This window comes from Papilio polytes, unplaced genomic scaffold (assembly GCF_000836215.1).
Source record: "Papilio polytes unplaced genomic scaffold, Ppol_1.0 DF823912.1, whole genome shotgun sequence".
NCBI classification, from domain to species: domain Eukaryota; kingdom Metazoa; phylum Arthropoda; class Insecta; order Lepidoptera; family Papilionidae; genus Papilio; species Papilio polytes.
In genome coordinates, this window is record NW_013525292.1 from 1,309,925 (window position 1) to 1,330,254 (window position 20,330).

The following is a 20,330-nucleotide window of genomic DNA, read 5'->3' on the forward strand; positions in this document are numbered from 1 at the left end:
AACTGCTGTGACGTTTGTATCAATGTACATTTCAATGGTTATATTCTCTTTGTAACACAAGGACTATAATGTGTATTTATATAGACAAGTTATATGACCTGGTTCGCGTCAAACTAAAATATAACTTGTGACAAAGTCATTTTCGTTCTTTCTGTTATGTCATTTCTATTTCCATGTTTTACTTATTTGCTGATTAAACCAATCGACATCAGCGCCTCTCTTACCAGCTAAATGAGGATATCTAGGAAACCAGGAAATTTAACTAACTTTTTTTTGAACAAAGCCTCTTTCACCAGCAACTCCGTTCGTGAATAATTTTAAAAAAAGTATGTGGTCTATATGTTCGTATAGACTATGCTCTACATCTATACCTTTAAACTGTACACTCTAACAAACATCCATCCATCTATGTTTTCGCATTTATAATATTAGTAAGATATAGGCTTACCGTACTGATGTGACTTTCGTAATATTTGATTCTTATCCCTCAAGGTCGTACTGAAAAGTCGTGACCATTTTCATGTTGCCACTTTAATATAAATTAACACGCAAGGTAATAGTATACACAAAAGAATCATTTTTTTTAATTGGTCATACCAAGATTAAAATCTTAATAATTTCGCCTATTTCAAATTTAAGTTAATTAGATTAATTTAATAATTTCACTGTAGTTATCGATTTAATATAATCACGCAAATATGAGGTAAATAAATACAAAAAGAAATAAATAATTATTACATAGGTGATCTAAAATTCTTTATTCTTTGCCTTGCTTAGTCGCTCGTAAAAAACTAAAGCTTATATTTGTACTTGAAAAAATAAAATAGGAATCTTACTAATCTTACTTCTTACTAATGTTATAAATGTGAAAGTTTAGATGGATGGATGGATGGAAGTTTGTTAGAGTTTGTAGCCTAAACGGCTGTACGGATTTCGATGAAATTTGGCATAGATGTAGAAGATAGTCTGGAAGAACACATAGGCTATTCACTTTTGTTTTTTTCAATCCCATGCGAACGGAGTCGCGGGCGAAAGCTAATATAAAATATTTCGATACAACTGTGTTTACAATGGAAACTGAGACTACAGCGCATTACCATACTAATGTTATAAATGCGAAAGTTTCGATGAATGGATGTATGTAGCCTAAACGGCTGAACGAATTTCTATAAAAAAAGGTAGAAGATATTCTGGAATAACACATAGGGTGCTTTTTTTTTTAATTATTTGCGGAGGGAGTCGCGGGCGAAAGCTAGTTGTAGATAAACAACAAAACCTCTAGCAATTTACTTTTAATATCAAAGCACGTAGCGCTGAATCGTCCACTAACCGTCACGTAAATGTACTTAAACGTAGTGCGTTACGTGCCTTTTTACACAGTTTACAATGTTCTTTTAAAACAAATATTTATTAGGTTCGATTGCCTACACTATTCTATTAAAAAAAAAAACATATTGCGTAGAAAATGCTGGATTTATAATTTGTTTTTTCGATAAAAGATAGAGTTGGGCCCATAATGATGCCTTGAGGAATGCCAATTGATTTATGTAAATGTGACGCGTATTAATATATGAAACTAAAAAAAAATAGTATTTTATCATTGTTGAGTTAAAACTTATACTTTATTGCATGTAAAGAAAGAATTAATATTCAGATTATTTATATATTTCAGATATTGTATTGATCCCAAATTACTACCTTGGGGAATTCCAAGTTAATATAGATTTGACGCTTATTGCTTAGTAAGGTTCAAAGATTTTTCTAATTCATTAATTTCAAAGAAACTTATATTTTTATTGGCTTGGGAAGAATTCATATCTAAACTCATAATTTGGTAGAATCGTATCATAAAATTCCTTTTATTGCCCTGTAATAGGGAGTTATGAGATAGGAGCGAAACGACGTACAAATGCGGATTTAATAGATTAATCCGAGAAACGTTTATGAGAAAAATGCTCAGTAACGACTCTGTAGTACTCTTCACGTAATTGCTTTAACCTACTTCAATAGAATTGCTATTATTTTAGGTAAGAGTTCAAATGATATCGATTAGGATAATACAGTTGTTTTAACAATTTACTACAACAAATTAAACTTACTATTTACGTTAGTATAATGTGTAAAAACTTGGTTAAATTATTTAAACTTTCCTGAGACATTTTACGTGGTGACAGTACCGAAAAAATAGACGTGAGTTATGTCCGTAAAATAATTAGTTAATAACTCGGTTTTAGATAACTGTTTAGTAAAACTTACCATTTCGCCGAAATGGGTGAAAAACCCCATTATTGGGCTATTCCATCTTGATTTTTTTTTCTAAATAAGGGATGGTTTTAGAGTTTACATATATCGGTTTTTCAATTATTAGACATTTGTTGAAAAAACTCTTAAAACAGGTAAATAATATTTTCCAAAAAGATGTACGAATTAACCTGAATTCGTCTCAAACAGAAAGTCAAGCGAATTGAAGTTTTTAAAGATTATACTTAGATAAGAAAACTTGGCAGCAAGTTACAGAAACTACGATCGAAGTAGACATTTTCAGGAAGTGCTTCCAACTTGAGTAATGGTGTAATTTGCATTGTTTGCAGGCGAGTTCTTGTTTTAATAAACGGAAAATAACAAGTTCCATAAGATTAATAAGTATTATTAAATAGCTCTTGTCTCCAATTTGGTCAGCTCGGGATAAAAAAACAAAATTCCATGTAACTATATATCGAAACATGTACAAATTCACATCTACACATCCGTTCTACCGTTATTGAGATATCTTCTAACAAACATCCATCTAAACATTTGCTCTTGTAATATTTAGTAAGAAGAAAGAGACAAAATTCTATTGCTTAAAAGACGTATCAATTTTTGAAAATTTCATAAATTACTCAACAAAAATTTTAATATCCTTAAGGATTTGTCCCAAAATATGTACTAAAGAAAGATGTATTAAAGCAGATTAAAAGGCTATGAACCCCTTTTTATCCGACTTTTAATTTTCTTCGGTGGTTCTTAATTTTTCTGTGTTTTTTGTCTTCATCTGAGTGTACATTTAGGGTGTAATTTCATTTAAACCATTATAAGCATCATAAATAAAATTGGATTACAAGAAACATGTGCCAATTTCAAGAATAACAGGAATCGTCAACGTAAATTGGCACACGTCTGTTTGTGACTATCTATTATTCACGTTGGGGAGAAAATTTATTTTTCTTTACTTTCTTACGTATATTAGTCATGAATATAAGCCAAATGTTGCCGTTTTCTGGTAGATGCTTTTTGTCATATTTTTAGTGTATGATGTTTTAAAAATATACGGCTCAAGTTATGAAGAAATTAATCTTCCAGTAAGAAAAATTCTGGACTTTTTTACCGCCTGCCAATATCACTCGGAAAGAATAATCAAAGGATTTTTTTCTATCAAATCCCTTTGACAAAAACCTACAAAAGTACGGATTAAAAAAGGCTGATACGATAGTGAAATGAATTATTTCATTTAATAATAAGTCACAAAAATAGAGATACATTGAAATGATTTTATTATTTAAATTTAATTTATTTAAATCAGGTAGATATATTTACGTATTTCGATAAAAAATGCTTTTACATCTGCCAAACGGGCTAAAACTTTTAAAGCCGGCAACACATCTTCAGCTAAAACTGTGTAGTTAAAACTTCAAACTCTACAGTTAAAACTAACGTGTGTAACGAGCTTAAGATAATTTCGAATACATTTAACAAAATAAAACACGCTTTCATCTGTTTTATTTAACTGTTTGCTTAGAGTGAGGCACGAACAGCTGTGTTTGCAGACGTAACAAATTGCTGACGAATAAAACAGTAATGAGGGCGAATTCGTTCGTCAAATTTTATCTGTAAATGTTTAATTTCGTAAACATTTTTTGTAAAAACAAACTCGAATTTAGCACATATTTAAACAACAGAAGATAATATAAACGTGTATATCTTTTGGCTTTATAATAACCACGTAAATGCAACAAATTCTAGAAGATTCTACGTCATTCGGTGAAAGGTTATCTCTATTTAGTTACGTCATCATGCTATTCGCTCGAACTACTTAAAAATTTCATCTATAATGTACAAGCATCGATGGTTCAGTGGTAGAATGCTCGCCTGCCACGCGGGCGGCCCGGGTTCGATTCCCGGTCGATGCAGCTTAATTTTTTATAACTCCTTTAACTCAAAATGAGTCATGTGACGTTAGGACTAAAATTGAAAAAATAGGTAGTATGCCTAGAAAGGCATTTTTATATTTCTGAAAAAAAAAATACTAAAAGCCTATTTTTTTGATTTAGACTTTTTTCTTTCAAAAAAAGTATTGCATCGACCGGGAATCGAACCCGGGCCGCCCGCGTGGCAGGCGAGCATTCTACCACTGAACCATCGATGCTTGTTTCTATGATCAGAATATTGTCTTATTCATTTGAACATTTTGTGAGATTCAGCCTTAACATGATGTAACACTGTGACCTAAATATCGTTTCTATGCAGTCACGTCTTGCATTTATTGTTGAAATAATATTCTTTAATACGGCTTTGATATAAACCTTACAAATATATTTTTATGATTGCCTCACCTAATTATATGCCCGATCGAGTAGACAAAATATTATTCGGCTCATATTTTTTCAGTAAATGTTAGTAAGTCACATAACGCACAAAGACCCTTTATTTAAGTTGGTAACTGCGGCTTCATCGGCATGAAAATATAAAAAGTTTAATTTATGGTTTGCATTTGTCAAATTCTCAATTTCAAATGTCAGTCACCGTTACCATATAACCTTGCTTACTTAATGTTGGCAGCTTGTAGTTTATGGTCCCTTTCCCATATTAGGGATTTTTCCAATTAATTTACCCATACGGTTAATAGCGTGAAAATATGTAACCTAAAGCGTGTCGTAAGTTTAGGGTCTTTTATTTAAGATTTTTTTAAACATGCTGTGATTGCTGACATCCTGCGCCACGAAGTAGTGTGTGGTTAGTCTTTATTATATTAGTATAAGTATGTAAGTATAGATAAAAGTACAAATAGTTATATATATAACTATATAATGGCATAAAAAAGAACAATGACTTTAAACACAAAGAAAATGCGTTCATTTTCCCCTTCATTTCTAGTCATATTACTGCCAGAGAACATTTAATAACGGCGAGAAAAGATTGCTTTTCTAGCCATGATTCTTTTCAAAATCAATTCTTTGTTACATTCTTGTTGTTCATTTGCTATAATTAGCACCCAACTAACAAGCATCGATGGTTCAGTGGTAGAATGCTCGCCTGCCACGCGGGCGGCCCGGGTTCGATTCCCGGTCGATGCAAATTCTTTTACTATATTTTGTCTCCGATATATGAATAGTAAAAATAATATTTTGTATTAAATCAGAAAAATATATTTCTTAAAAAAATTCTGCATCGACCGGGAATCGAACCCGGGCCGCCCGCGTGGCAGGCGAGCATTCTACCACTGAACCATCGATGCTTATGTCATACTAATATTATAAATGTAAAAGTTTAGATGGATGGATATTTGTTAGAGTTTGTAGCCTAAACTGCTGAACGGCTCTCAATGAAATTTGGCATAGATGTAGAGGATAGTCTGGAAGAACACATAGGCTGGTTTTATTTTTTTTTTAATACCACACGTACGGAGTCGCAAGCGAAAGCTAGTACTTTATAAACAATATACAAAAAAAACAATCAGAAACTATTAACAATGATATGTGGCAGATGTTTGTTTTAGAAATAATAGAAAAAAATAAAGAAAACCGAACAATAGATTACCCACTTTCATAATGAATTATGCATCTACTAATTGTAACTTAACTTATCGGAAGTACCTAGAGATCTTTGTAAAAGGACCACTGGAGAGTAACTACAAACAGAGCGTGTAGCGGTCGCATTAACTATAGTCAAAGAGATTTCCTACATCTGAGATTAGCCTCCCAGAGGTAATAAACCAACATAGTGACAAAGTTGCTTTCATTCTCCTATGCTCCTATGTAAACTAGTATAAGTACGTTTTATACATAAAAATGTTTCTTGCAGATGGCATTCGTATTAAAACTCAAAGATTTTTTCGCTTAAACATTTCATTAATAGATTTCTTTAATTAAATGGTAGAGACCATTACATGGCTCTTTTTATGGTGGAGTATGAATACAGTCGTCTTTGTTAATTTTCGTTAATTCTATTTTATACCTTAAATTACCATAAGCCTATCTAGGTTACTTCAAGTGCGTTTTTATACACTTTTATCATAAATAATAAAAATATTACGATCACCCTATCAGTAACTGTAGCGCTAGAAAGTTTACATAAAAGGTTATCGAAATATTCAACTATAAACCGTAAAATTGGATAAAAGATATAAAGCACTCATAAATAAATTTAAATAAACAAGGCTAAGAAAAATGGATTTGGCGATGGCCGCATAGGTGAGCAAAAATCCTCTACATGTATGTCCCCTTCTCTGTTAATTGAAGACAACGCATTTGCAAATGCGGATATCTATGGGAAGGGATGTTATGTTATTTTGGCAAATTTCAGTGGCCAATTACTCTTTTCCTACCTTATACTATGAAAAAATCGATATTCACTACTTACTTTATTGAAATAGGATAATTTTCAACATTTGTTGTACTTTTAACAAGCATCGATGGTTCAGTGGTAGAATGCTCGCCTGCCACGCGGGCGGCCCGGGTTCGATTCCCGGTCGATGCAGTTTTTTACATAATTTTCTTACTAGGAACTGTAAACATTTTTTGCACAAAATAAAAAGGTCCCTGTCTCATAAAAAGACTTGCATCGACCGGGAATCGAACCCGGGCCGCCCGCGTGGCAGGCGAGCATTCTACCACTGAACCATCGATGCTTGTATGCAATACAGGCAATATTAAAAACAATCAGAAAATAAAAATATTCAATTACATAAACATAACGTATAATCCAGATCAAATAAGAGCGCCATCTTTGACTAAAGTATCTAACAACTGTTGTGCGATTGTCGATTGTTTCGTAGGTAGTTCAACCAAAAATCTAGTGTACACCTCCATATAAACTCATAGAAATCAAAGCGGGAATACACAGTTAAGCTATAGTTTAGTTTAAGGTGTGCGCACCCTTTAAATCTATTACCGTATTAAGTCCGCTGTACACGGATAGATTTTAACAGTCGGTGCCAGCGTGCAGCATTTTTAGCGACAATAAATTGCGGTTCGTATATATTTCGACATTCGGTAGTAAAGCCCTGGCAGGGTAAAGACGATAAACCGACACTAATCAATGTCAAGGCAAAATGTTTGTAATTCGTTACCGCAGGCAAGTTGCTGCGTCAGTATGTTTTATTGCTTTAACCCTTGTACAGGATAGGACGCGCTATTAATGATGGCCGCCGAATTTATCTATCTATACTTATATAATAAAGCGTAAACACACACTTCTTTGTTGCCTAAGATGTCAGCAATCACAGCACATTTTTGAATAAAACTTTCTGTAATAAAAAGCCCTACACGTACGATACGCTTTAGGCTTTATATTTCCTCGCTTTTAAACTTAGGGGGTAAATAAATTGGAAAAACCTTAATGTGGGAAAAGGATCCTAAACTACAAGCTGCCAACATTAAGGAAGTAAGGTTATTATGATAACGGTAATTTTGACATTTGCAATTTTAATATTTTTCTAATTTCTTGCGGATGAAGCCGCACGAGATCAGCAAGTTACATCTAAAATATTATTACAATAAAAGTAAATACAAAACATACTAAAATACTTCATCATCAACTTGCCCTTGTCCCTGTGAAGGGCACAGTATGTGCTTCTCTTTCATACATTTCTATCAGCCGTCATATCTGAATTTCCTCCCTTCTTACGCATATCCTCTTTCACAAAATTCATGTATATTTTCTTCAGTCTTAAATGTAATTTATTGGAATGATGAAATCCTCAAAGGTTATTAAAAGCACTCGAAAACGAATGTAAAAGAGACAAAAGTGGTGTGTCAGGAATGCGGCAAAAGGAGGTCTGTTTTTTGCCTTCCCATGTAGGTTACAGGCGTGAGTTCTGTTGTTACTACGATGGATCTCTACTTTTATGAAATTTTACAGTAAAAAAATGCAAAAAAAAATAATTGAAAAAAGTCAAAAACACAAAAATTTGAAAAATGTATAACTCTAGGAAAATTTAAAAGAATTAGTTTGATAAACTTCTAAACAAAAACAATTGAAGCAAAAAGCATAATATTTTAAATAGTAAAAGTTACTAGAGCTTTTATAATTTAAATAAATTGGAACTTGCTCCATTTTTCAAGTTGGCTTATTAAAAAGCTCTTGAGTTTTGAGCTTTATTAAATTTCTCTCTGTTAAAACGTCCAGAATGGCGGAAGTCTATTGAAAAACAAAATAGAAATGGGATTAAAAATATCTTTAGCAGCTCGGTGCAGCGTTTTATCCTCATATATCTTTAATTTCTTATTTTTACATATAATATATTTTACATGATTTTTATACAAAAAAAAAAACATCTCACTTAATATTATAAATGCGAAAGTTTAGATGGATGGACGGATGGATGGATGGATAGATGAATGTTTGTTAGCGTTTGTAGCCTAAACGGCTGAACGGATCTCCATGAAATTTGGCACAGATTTAGAGCATAGTCTGGAAAAACACATAGGCTACTTTTTATCCCGGGAATAATTATGGTTCCCGTGGGATTCATTAATTTAGTTTTTTAATGTTTACTCCATTCTGCAACGGTTCAACATATCTTATTGAAATTTGGAACAGATATAAAACAAACACATGGGATAAGGTTCATCCCCGAGAAATGTCCGGTTCCCGAGGGATACGCAGCTTTTTGTAATTTACATAGTTCTTATGTTTTCTAATACCACGCGGACGAAGTCGCGGGCAACAGCTCGTATTATACAAAAAATAGAACTCCACCGGCTGCGAAATCCGATGACTCAAGCAGCAGCGTTTTATTATTATTATTAAAAATAAACTAAAGCAGACAAACAATCTAAAGATTTCATTATTAATCTTACGAAAATATACCCAGGTAGATGTCCCCTGAATTTGTGGAATAAACATAAGTAAGTAGCCTATGTGTTGCTTAGACTGCGCTCTACATCTATGCCAAATTTCATCGAGATCTCTTCAGGAGTTTAGGCCACAAACATCTATTCATCTAAACTTTCGCATTTATAATATTAGTAAGATTATGTACCTTGTCATAGTAAATAGCGTCTACCAATTACGTATAAATTTATAACTGGGTGCGGTTTTTGCCGTTCCCCAAGTCCCAGCTCATTTATTCTGTGGAAATCGAATCGAGGCGATATCGAGGATACATTTTCTCTTAAATTAATTAAATTTTGCTTGTTTACAATAACTTTTGATGTCGCATACGTTAAGAATAGCTTACTAAGTATGACTAATGCAATATTTTGTATGTTAGAATCCTGATTTGGATCTTTGCAATAGTAAAAATTTACTTCTATATGCAATATTATATTTTTTTTTTCTGTACGTGTTGTATAGTTACTGTATAACGAGGTCATTGTAATCATCTTTTATTTCGTAACTAATCGAATTTCCTTTCTAATGTTGCTTGCTTTTACTGTTTATTGAAATACTATCAAGCATCGATGGTTCAGTGGTAGAATGCTCGCCTGCCACGCGGGCGGCCCGGGTTCGATTCCCGGTCGATGCATCCTTTTTGCTACTTTGATACAAAACATTTAAACCAGATTATTTCTTTCCCTGCTCTCAGACTCAAAAAGCAGTTTTCAGGTTTTTCTCATGTTTGTTTTTTCAATTTTTTACTAATACCGGTAAAGGCCAGCTGTTTTCTTCTTTAACTTGTGTTCCTCAACTTTATTTGCCTCTCAGAACAACTGGTTTAGAGTAATAGTTACAACCGTTTTAATATATTTTTTTTATATAACATAAGGTGGCAAACGAGTAAGCGGCCACCTGAATCCACCAAAAAGGAAAGCGACCGCTGCCCATAAACATCCGCAATTCCAGATGCGTAGCCTACCCTTAATTGACGGAGGAGGAGACGCACATGAAGAGGATATTTCCTCTTCCTATGCGTCTCCTCCACCGTCAAATCCACTTTTCTTTCCTATCCTTTCCTCTTAAAAAAAAGGGTAGAAAGGGAAAGAGACTAAAATTAGACCTCCGGCACCACACTCATCAGACGAAACGCGGAATTGCTTCTATTTCACACCTGTCTTCTGTGAAGTGGTATTTCACCGGGCGAGCCGGCCCATTCGGGCGAAGATGTTAAAGCGGGCTCTACCACTGTTAAATATATATAAAGCTCTTTATAAATTACAAGATTTCACGTTAAACAGTTAACAAGAACTACAGTTCTCTAAAGAAGTTAGGCAGTGGGTCAATTGACATCTGTCATATCGAAATGTTTACAGAACCACGACTTTGGGCAATGCTCGCCGCAATTTGTCGTAAAGCAACTGTTTCTAGTCAAGTTGTTCACAGACTTGAAACTTGAGTAACTTAATACTAGCAAAATGACGTACTAAAATCGTTATGTTTTTGTTTTTTAATCTAACTTTGAACAACTGTAAAAATGTGAATAGACATTATACAAAAAATGTAATTATTCATCTACTCTTCCAGTGGTTTATAAAATGCATGCAAAAATTGTTTTATTATGCAAATCGATGCAATAAATTACTGCCTATATTCCGATAGTATTGTGACTTTAGAAAGCTAAGCATTTTATAGTTTATTTGTGTACTTTCTAACTTCAGTATACAAGCATCGATGGTTCAGTGGTAGAATGCTCGCCTGCCACGCGGGCGGCCCGGGTTCGATTCCCGGTCGATGCAATTCTTTTTTTGTTCAAAAATCTAGAAAAGAAATTAGTTTTTTCAGTATCTACTGAACCTAACCACCAATTTATAAAACTCTTTGACATTTTTTACTAGTAGAATAGTTCACTTAACGATAGATTAGGTTTTTTGATTACTATTGCTACGTTTGAGTCAGTCAAATAGAAAGTAATAAGGAATCAAAGCGAGAGTAAACTATCGCCCAACTTTTTAGTCTCGCTTTGATTCCTATGAGCTATTGAGATGCGCACATACTCGATATTTAGTTGTGCAACTAAACAGTTGAATTGGATGCGAAACAATCGCACAACTGTTGTATAATAGTTTAGTCAAAGGTGTGCGCTCTAAACAGTTGAGAAGAAATTACATGGTAAATAAAACTTTTTTGGTAACAATTTTGAACAAAAATTACTAAACTTGTATACCGCATGTCAGAATTCCCGAGACGGTATTCGCTCTCAGTCACGTCCATATTGTATTAGTCCGTCCCAAATCGTCAATATTGCGTAACTCGTGACATGCCCGAGGTCGTAATAGTTATTTGACGAAACATTTGAATTTCATGTGGTCTTATCAAAGAGTAAATGATAGAAAGTTCTTTTACCTTTATTTCATTTACAAAGTTTTCAATAATATAATTATACTGAATTTTATCATATTAAAGTCTTACTAAACAAATAAATTTAGGGCCAGATATAGAAGACATTTTAGAAACCGCGTACTCTGAGGAGGTTCCGTTCTGCAGCCCTGAACACTGGGTTGCAAAGGCCAGGTTTCCGTATTGTACTAATTTTATATGGAGAATTAGGTAATAAATAAATATGAAGATTAGTAACGATACATTATTGTTTCTTACTGTGACTTTTCTCTGTCGATACACCTGTAAAAAAATGTCTGTTTTTTCAATACGATAGCATCCCTCTCGTACTTTGTACACATGTGTCATAAACTTTAAAAGATTAAAAAGCATTGCATCGACCGGGAATCGAACCCGGGCCGCCCGCGTGGCAGGCGAGCATTCTACCACTGAACCATCGATGCTTGTATGGGTAAGAAAATAACGTATGATTCTTTGTTAAAGGCATACAAAATCTTACCAATGTTAAAAATACATATCTGTTTTTTTTTCTGTGATTGAGTTGTCACTGTTTGCCTTAAAGAGGCATTTACAGATTCACCGGGCTTAGGTGGCCGAGCGCAGATGGCGCTTAGCCTAAACCTCTTTTATGAGTAACTAGGGTCGAGGGCTCCCTCAGGAGCCTCGGCTCGGGCTGTTACTTTGTTATTATTACCGAAGTGGGAAATATCTGTTGCTCGCGACTTCGTCTACGTGTAATTAAAATTACCTTTCTAACCGTGACATTATTATTGATATCGGCCCAGTAATTTTTGATTTATTTCAATAGATACAAGAATACAAAAAAAACTTTCTTCTTCATAATGTTAGTTTAGATAGGAAAGATAAGCTGTCAGAAAGAAAAAAAAACAGTTTATTAGAGGCCTTAACAGCTAAACGGATCTCGATGAAATTTGCCATATATGTACAACATACTTTACGAAACACATAGGCTATCAGTTTTTTTTATTCCGCACAATCAAGTCACGGGCAAAGGTATTAATATGTGACGGTGTCAAGTAAATATAAACTAAGCTAAGAGAAACTAATGGAAACCTAGAGTAAGTTCTAAAGAATATAAAAACTTTAGCATTGACTAGATTTTTTGTGAAGAATTAAATCACATAGTCGATTATTCGCATATTTTGTGTAATTATTATTTCTTTTAGATTTCGTATTCATCTTATATTATTGTTTCAAATTATGTATTTCTATGCCTGCTTTTAATCACAAATGTAATATTTTTATGCATTAGATTAAATTGCTTTATTAATTAATTTTATCTAGGCTAGTTACATAAAGTAGTGCAAAATTCAGTTTCAAATACAAATTGTCGTTTGATAAACACTACTAGTGTTTATCAGACTATCTGTTTGCGAAAGGGAATGAAAATGTATTACTTACACCATTCAAATTTGAACTTTATCGTTATATTATAAAGATTACATTGCTCTGGATGAAGCAGATTACATTTAGCGTATTACTGGACATCAGTAAACATGATCGCTTCAGTGGATTTAAGGGTTTATTTGATCAATTTGTAGGTTTGTTTGTAAGTTAAAAAATGTGAATTTAAAATTTAAAGACAAATGTTTTGCGATTTCGAAATAATTCCAAGTTAAAATCTAAACAAATAAGTACAAAATACAAGAGCAAAAGATAATCTGCATCGACCGGGAATCGAACCCGGGCCGCCCGCGTGGCAGGCGAGCATTCTACCACTGAACCATCGATGCTTGTTAAATTTTAATTAAAACAAAGAAATTTGTAAAAGGTTCAAAAGTGAGTGATGAATATGGTTACTGTATACATTTGGCCTATTTATAAAATCCTGACCATGCTTTGTCACGGTAATATACAAAATGCAAACTAGATTACGGTAATCCATTACACTAACATTGGTAATCGATTGTTGCTTCTTTTTGCTGGAACATTATCTGTTATATTCTAAATCTAATGCACATTTCACACTTATTTAGTACAGTCAGTAGTGCTTAATAACTGAACTAGCTAACACAGTGTCAATGCACATTAGTGTCAGTAAATCCATACAGTTTATGACTGGCCATCGTAACTGTCCCAGAGTGAACCGCGCGTTGCTATAAACCACAGATAATACTATACTAAGATAATAGAAATAATCTAGAAATCGTTTTACTTTTAAAAAATGATGATGAGCATCGATGGTTCAGTGGTAGAATGCTCGCCTGCCACGCGGGCGGCCCGGGTTCGATTCCCGGTCGATGCAGGATATTTTTTCCTTCTCATTTTTTTAACTTATTTCTTTCAATTTAACGTTGGCAGAACATTTGTCTTGTTAATTTAACTTTTTCCACTTACTTTTATATTCCTCTTTTCAACTGTTTTTTCAAACTATTAGTTGTTGAGACCTAAAAAATTTAAGGGATCATTTTTTCTGTAACGTTTTTTAAATGATTAAAAATTCTGAAACAGAGACATCTACTGGTATAATGATAAACAAAGTCGGCAAAAACATTTCTGGAACCGTAGGTTCGCTGTAAACCAAAAGATGGCGTTGTATAAGAGACAATTAATTTCTGTTAATTTAAATTTAATGTTTACTTCCAGCCTTAGAGAAGACTTCCAGCGCAACAGTTATAAATTATCTTCTCTTGATTTCTATTTTTTTTATTCAAAAATTATTGCTTACCTGCTATAAAGTTAACCCGTTTAAGTAATTTTCACAAAAGTTTTACAGATACATAAACCATTAATTAGATAAGTATAAGTCATATATCATAGCACAATAAAATGGGAACTTGCCAATTTTAACATAAAAAGCTCTAAAAACCGACAAACATTGTAAAACAGACCAATTGACAAAGTATAAGAATCTCAATTTTAACATAATCTATGCAGAGATATACTCTGTATCTGTCCTAATCCGTACTTCAGAAATGTCAAAATATCTCTCTCGATGCCAAATAACTGTTGTTTTACTGTGTTATTTCTCGTTGTTTCGTAAAATAATGCATCGAGATTGAGTATTCGCGATAGCATACAAAAATGCGTTCCAAAAGTAATAAGTTTTCGATAAAACTCTATCCTTTTCAAAAATTTTTTGTGCCAATTCTTCGAGGATCCAAACGTCAAATTGTTTTTATGTTGTTTTGCGTGTTATTTTCTTACAAAACAAGATTAAAGTAATGGTTTCTTAGGAAAAAAATAGTAATATAGTGTACGGTTAGTTAAATGAACACTGGAAAAGTTTCAATCTCATTAAACTTGTAGTGATGTGAAGTGTTGAAAAGGTTAGTTTTGGTTCCCGCTTTTATCCCATTTTGGGACACTTGTTCCCGAATTCTAGCTGCGGTTTGGTGAGTAATAGAGAGTAAGTTTGTTTACGAAGGATTTCCAAATGTTTAAAACTGTATTTAATGTTATTTAAGCTGATAAATTTGATTAGAAAGTTTACATGATGACTTAAAGGTTGATGTTTACATAAGTTGTTCTATGTGTTATAGAGAGAAAAGTACTAGTGCAATCATTCCAAATTAAACAATTGACAAATCTATTCTTGTATCAAATGTTTTATGGTTATAATAAAACAAAAATACTGTTTTGACCCTTAAAATGTAAATATGAAGAGAATTCTAAATGAGATTAAAAATGTTGTGATTTTCACAATTACATAGGATTAAAATGATCAACACAATCAAATGAATCAATATATATATATATATATATGTAATCAAATGTATGTTTACATGTAATGTATGTACTATTACTGCTACTACTACTTAGTCTATAACAACATTAATTCGTAACTAAATTCATGTCAAGTATTTAGAATTGTGGCATCCTGTGTAAATATCACGATCTTAGTTATAGACCAGCAATGCAATAGTTTTGAGGTATGGATCAGTGTTAGAAGGTATCTTTGAAATGCCACAATGAATTGCGATGAAATTTGTCACAGATGTAGAACATAGTCTGGGAAGAACACAAAGGCTACTTTTGTTTTTTTCACTCAGCGATGGTGACAAAAACTAGTACTATAAACATATTACTAGGATTAAGTGTATAGAGTCAAATGTATTAGAGTGTTATATCAATATGGGTTAAGTTAAACTGCACTATGCGGGTTCGATTCCTGCTGCTATTACAATGTGTAGGATGCAATCTTGTCTCTAAAATTTATTTGGAGTAATTAGATCTGTGTTATAATTGTTTTTTCTCAGCAATGGAGTTACAGACAAAAACTAGTACCATACACATATGACAAGGACATAGAGTCAAATGTATTAGAGTGTTATATCAATATGGGTTAAGTTAAACTGCACTATGTGGGTTCGATTCCTGCTGCCATTACAATGTGTACGATGCAAACTTGTCTCTAAAATTTATTTTTAGTAAGTAGAGCTATGTAATAAGTGAAATGGTTATATTCAACTACAACTGTAGTGGTCTACTGCTGAAGTGGTCAATATCACGTACATATATAGTGGTTTACTGCTGAACCAGTCATATAGAACAATTGTAGTGGTATATTGCTGAAACAGTCATTATCAAGCATCATTTTAGTGGTCTACTGCTGAACCAGTCATTATCAAGTACAATAGTGGTGGTCTACTGCTGAAACAGTCATTGTTAAATACATATGTAGTAGTCTACTGCTGAACCAGTCATTATTAAGTACAATAGTAGTGGTATATTGATGAAACAGTCATTATAAAGTACAATTGTAGTGGTCTATCTTTGAAACAGTCATCATCAATTGAAATATTAGTGGTCTACGGCTGAAAAGTATGAATAACCTGATGTTAAGTGTGAGTGATTTTTATGATGCTTACAATAAATTAATATTGAGACTTAATAAGTTATATTTCAATTTTCCTGGGTTCGAGTCCCAACAAAGTTTACAAGGAATTGTTTCGTGTTTAGTTTAACATACTCTAAGGGTTAAAATAGTGTGTTTTTCTTGTAATTTTTATAAACAAAGCATAGAACATACTTTTAGTTTCTATGTAAAATCTGCCTTTATGTATTTGGAAATTCTTTCTTTTTTACACTAACTGAAAACCACGGTGCCATTACAATTATTTACAAAACTTTTATTCATGTACTTCAACCTAAAATTAAATTCTATAGGAAAGAATTCTATGAATTCAGTTAATTTGAAGAGTTTGTATTTTTTTAATAAATAAAGAAAAAAGCAAAAACCATTTTCTAAATAAACTATTTGAAATGTTTTGTCTAATTATTTACCTTGCCACTTCCTTGTCCTATACCTTTATGGTACATGTTTTCTTTTTAAAAGATTTTTCAATAAAAAGAAAGTATGTACCATCTTAATTATTCTTTATCAAATATCAAAATTATGTTATTTTAAACCAAATCACTTTGGCAAAAGGTTTAAAATGGCATAATCAGAAATAAATCATTGTAAGCAAATTTGAGTTTTATTTTTATTAATACAAGGTTAATTTTTGGTTATGCTCATCAGTTCCAGCTCAGTTCATACCGGGTAGGACGGGAGCCGGGTTGTTAATATTGAACGGATTCACTTTCTATATGAAGAATCATCAAGCGCATGGCAAGAAGCAGTGGTACTGTTCATCACGGGATGTTCACGGCTGCCGGGCTGACGTCATCACTTACAAAGGCTTAGATGGCAGAGACTATATCTCAATATTCCGTGGCAGACACATCCATGATCCTCCCCGTTTGCGACAATGTCATGACGGTAGATTTATAAGAGAAAAAGATTTGTTCTGGAAACAATCGCTCAAGTGATTTATACTGTTAACTTTATTTGGTACTTTGTAAACATTTATTTTTCTAAGATAATTATTATGTACTTAAGATTTTATGTATTGACATGTCTTAGGAACAGAACGCATGTTTCTGCTTTAGGGACCTGCTAGTTTTTTAATGGAATGTCAAAGTTTTATTTTGTAAATATTCTAGAATATAAATATTCTGGTAAAGTGATTGTTTTCATTCTTTAAACAGTGCCTGTTATATAATGTCAGTACAAATTATATATTAAAACGAAATTATGAAAATATTCTTCAGTAAATCCGAGCCTTTTTACTTAATGTATATTTGTAAGAGTTTTAACCATTAATTATTATTTATTCTAGTTATAAATTACTTTTTATTTCATTCTGCTTCTATAATTTTCATTATTCAAATAGATAAATTATAAACTACCCTCATTTCCATTGTATATTTTAGTCTATTAGAATTAATTAAATTAAAAATAGATCGGGTAATAAATAGGTTTTTTTTACAGGAATTTATTATTTACCATCTCACCGTACGGGAAGTATGGTGTTGATATTCAAAGATAATAAATATTGGATCAATAATAGATATCAGAATACGATAAATTGGACATGTCGTGATAGAAAAAGACTGGGATGCAACAGCTGCGTGCAAACAACAGTAGAAGGCAGATACATCAAGCATAAAGGCTTCCATAACCATGATGACAACTATACTAAATATAATTTCAACGATTAAAGAAGGAACAAGCGTTCTGCGCATCCATGTGCGTGTCTCCAAGCCACCAAGATGTTTGAATATTATTATACTTCTTTCAAAGTTCCATCAAATCGACCTATCTACTAAAAATGGTTACATCTCTTATACCATAAGATATAACTCTTATCCTTACATAGATTGAAATAAATATCTGTATATTAGTATATTTATAACTGTATATGTAGAACTTAATACAGGTATCTTATAAACCAACTGCGCTCAACATTTTCAGCGACTTAATTAAAATATAGCTTGTTTGAACTGTTATTATAATAAAATTATTTATTCATATACTTAACTAGAAAATTAATACTGATATTGTCTATTTAAAAATTTTTTAATAATTTTATGTCACTGCCATTATTTGAAACATTTCATTTTAATTTATTTTTTATTAATACAATTTGTTATTTCCTTGTTATAGTAAATGAATAGTATTTCCATTAGCTAATTAGTTAGTTAATATTCCATATTGTACTTAAAATGTATTTTGTAAATATGAATAATAATCTCCAAGTATTAGGTCAAAAATATATTGTAGTTGACATGTGTATATTTGTAACTTGGGCAATCTTAAATTTCATGCCATTTAAAACGTTATATAAGCAATAATGTAACAAAACATACTTAAATTACATACTTATAGTCATAAATATATAAAGAAATATATAAAATAACATATTTAATTGGTTTTTAGAAAGGTTTTTGTAGATCTAAATGTTAATATCTCTTCTGTGTTTTTAATTGTTGTCTGTTGATATTTCCAATAGAATAGGTTTCCACTGATCACATTACCAACGTCTTGATATTCACTGGATATGTCACTAGTTGAAAATAACAGTTTTTGCCTTATTCCGATTTAAAAGTGGTAATTGAGGTTACTTCAAATACGATCTAATTCTAACATTACTACAATTTCTATCTTCAATGTCAAAGCAAAAATACAGACAAAGTATTACTGGTTAAAGCCTATCTAGAAGAATGTAAAGATTGGTGTCACTCAAATTTGTGTGTTCTGTCTGTCTCTCTCGTAACTATGTTATGAGACAGGGATATGATAATGTTTTTGTACATGTGAAAGCATGACAAAAATAGTGGTTAGTTAGTGTATACTTAGTGCTGTGAAATTACTTAATTTTTGGTTTCGAAAATTCCTATCTATAATACAATATTGTTTATATGATAGAAACAAGAAAAAAATCAAGACTTATGATTTTTATTAGAACGTAATTTAATTTTTAAATTATTTATTTCCATATGTTGTATTTATTTTATAATTTTTAAATACGAATGAAATAAAATTAGAATAGATTTAGTTAAGTAATATTTAAAAGGTTTCTTTCATGATTTAATTTATTTTATTTATTGATGTAAGCAGTTTCCACTACGAAATGTTTTGTGAAAACAATGTTTTCTGAATGGGAAACACAGTTTAGATTTATTATGAAGGTCAAATAGCCTCAAAATGAATAATGTGTAATGAATAATGTCAAAGAATATACAATCCTTTTAACGCAGTAAATAAAAATTTAATAAATATCAATGTAGGTCATGATATATACCATAGATGGCGTTAGTTGTTTGGTAGTGGGTTAGAAAATGTAATTATTAAGAAAAAATAACAATTTATAAATTAAGCACGTGATAAATTTATTTTATTATTCTTATTCCCGAAAGTTATGGATAATCTGAATATGACCTAGTCACACTAAATATTTATTCTCTTCTTAATTGTGCCAAATCTTATACTAAATGTGATTTTATTTTGTTTTAAATTGTATCATTTTTTAAATCGCACGTGTTTCATTCCTTATTAAAGACATTATAATCTATGAGATATTTTTATTTTTTAATCTGTGGCAGTAACATCTCTAGTTCTAACATCTATGGTTAGTTTAAAAGACCAAGATGTTAATTTAGAGACTAAGAAGTTACATTTACCCCCTTGTTATACGTCAGATGGATACGAGTATGAAAATAAAAATGTTACATAATGGAGCAGTGGAAGCCGTCTTTAAGTCTATTGTCGAACTTAGAAAGTTATCTTTTCAGTATCTCTAAATTTTAACTCTAATAATGATAAAATTATTATAATACTTCTATACAAACATAATAAAGCGTAAACACACAGTTGTGTAGAATGACAGCGGTATATTTGTGAATAGATCTTTTTTATTATTTATTTATTTATTTATTTATTCATTAAATACATGAAATAATTATTTCATTTTATCACACATTCACAAGAACAAAATAAACATAAAAAACGTACATAATATCAATACAAATGTTATTACATACTGACTTTTAAAACATCAAACTTACAA

General features: G+C 31.8%; 1 protein-coding gene and 11 non-coding genes across 12 annotated transcripts; 7 read left to right on the forward strand and 5 right to left on the reverse strand.

The window, feature by feature from the left end:
• The first annotated feature begins 4,098 nt into the window (after positions 1 to 4,098).
• Trnag-gcc lies at positions 4,099 to 4,169 on the forward strand. The gene has a single exon. It is a non-coding gene; the product is annotated as a tRNA-Gly (tRNA).
• Positions 4,170 to 4,334: 165 nt separating this feature from the next.
• Trnag-gcc lies at positions 4,335 to 4,405 on the reverse strand. The gene has a single exon. It is a non-coding gene; the product is annotated as a tRNA-Gly (tRNA).
• An 857-nt stretch (positions 4,406 to 5,262) lies between these two features.
• On the forward strand, positions 5,263 to 5,333 carry Trnag-gcc. The gene has a single exon. It is a non-coding gene; the product is annotated as a tRNA-Gly (tRNA).
• Positions 5,334 to 5,423: 90 nt separating this feature from the next.
• On the reverse strand, positions 5,424 to 5,494 carry Trnag-gcc. Its single transcript has one exon. It is a non-coding gene; the product is annotated as a tRNA-Gly (tRNA).
• Positions 5,495 to 6,664: 1,170 nt separating this feature from the next.
• Trnag-gcc lies at positions 6,665 to 6,735 on the forward strand. The gene has a single exon. It is a non-coding gene; the product is annotated as a tRNA-Gly (tRNA).
• Positions 6,736 to 6,815: 80 nt separating this feature from the next.
• Trnag-gcc lies at positions 6,816 to 6,886 on the reverse strand. The gene has a single exon. It is a non-coding gene; the product is annotated as a tRNA-Gly (tRNA).
• A 2,770-nt stretch (positions 6,887 to 9,656) lies between these two features.
• Trnag-gcc lies at positions 9,657 to 9,727 on the forward strand. The gene has a single exon. It is a non-coding gene; the product is annotated as a tRNA-Gly (tRNA).
• A 1,076-nt stretch (positions 9,728 to 10,803) lies between these two features.
• Positions 10,804 to 10,874, forward strand: Trnag-gcc. Its single transcript has one exon. It is a non-coding gene; the product is annotated as a tRNA-Gly (tRNA).
• A 973-nt stretch (positions 10,875 to 11,847) lies between these two features.
• Positions 11,848 to 11,918, reverse strand: Trnag-gcc. Its single transcript has one exon. It is a non-coding gene; the product is annotated as a tRNA-Gly (tRNA).
• Positions 11,919 to 13,158: 1,240 nt separating this feature from the next.
• On the reverse strand, positions 13,159 to 13,229 carry Trnag-gcc. Its single transcript has one exon. It is a non-coding gene; the product is annotated as a tRNA-Gly (tRNA).
• Positions 13,230 to 13,670: 441 nt separating this feature from the next.
• Trnag-gcc lies at positions 13,671 to 13,741 on the forward strand. The gene has a single exon. It is a non-coding gene; the product is annotated as a tRNA-Gly (tRNA).
• A 2,521-nt stretch (positions 13,742 to 16,262) lies between these two features.
• Positions 16,263 to 18,302, forward strand: LOC106102653. The gene is made up of 3 exons (XM_013282194.1): positions 16,263 to 16,283; positions 16,936 to 17,119; positions 17,753 to 18,302. The coding sequence occupies exons 1-3, from the start codon at positions 16,263 to 16,265 to the stop codon at positions 17,980 to 17,982; spliced, it is 435 nt and encodes a 144-aa protein (XP_013137648.1). The 3' UTR covers positions 17,983 to 18,302.
• The last annotated feature ends 2,028 nt before the right edge of the window (positions 18,303 to 20,330 follow it).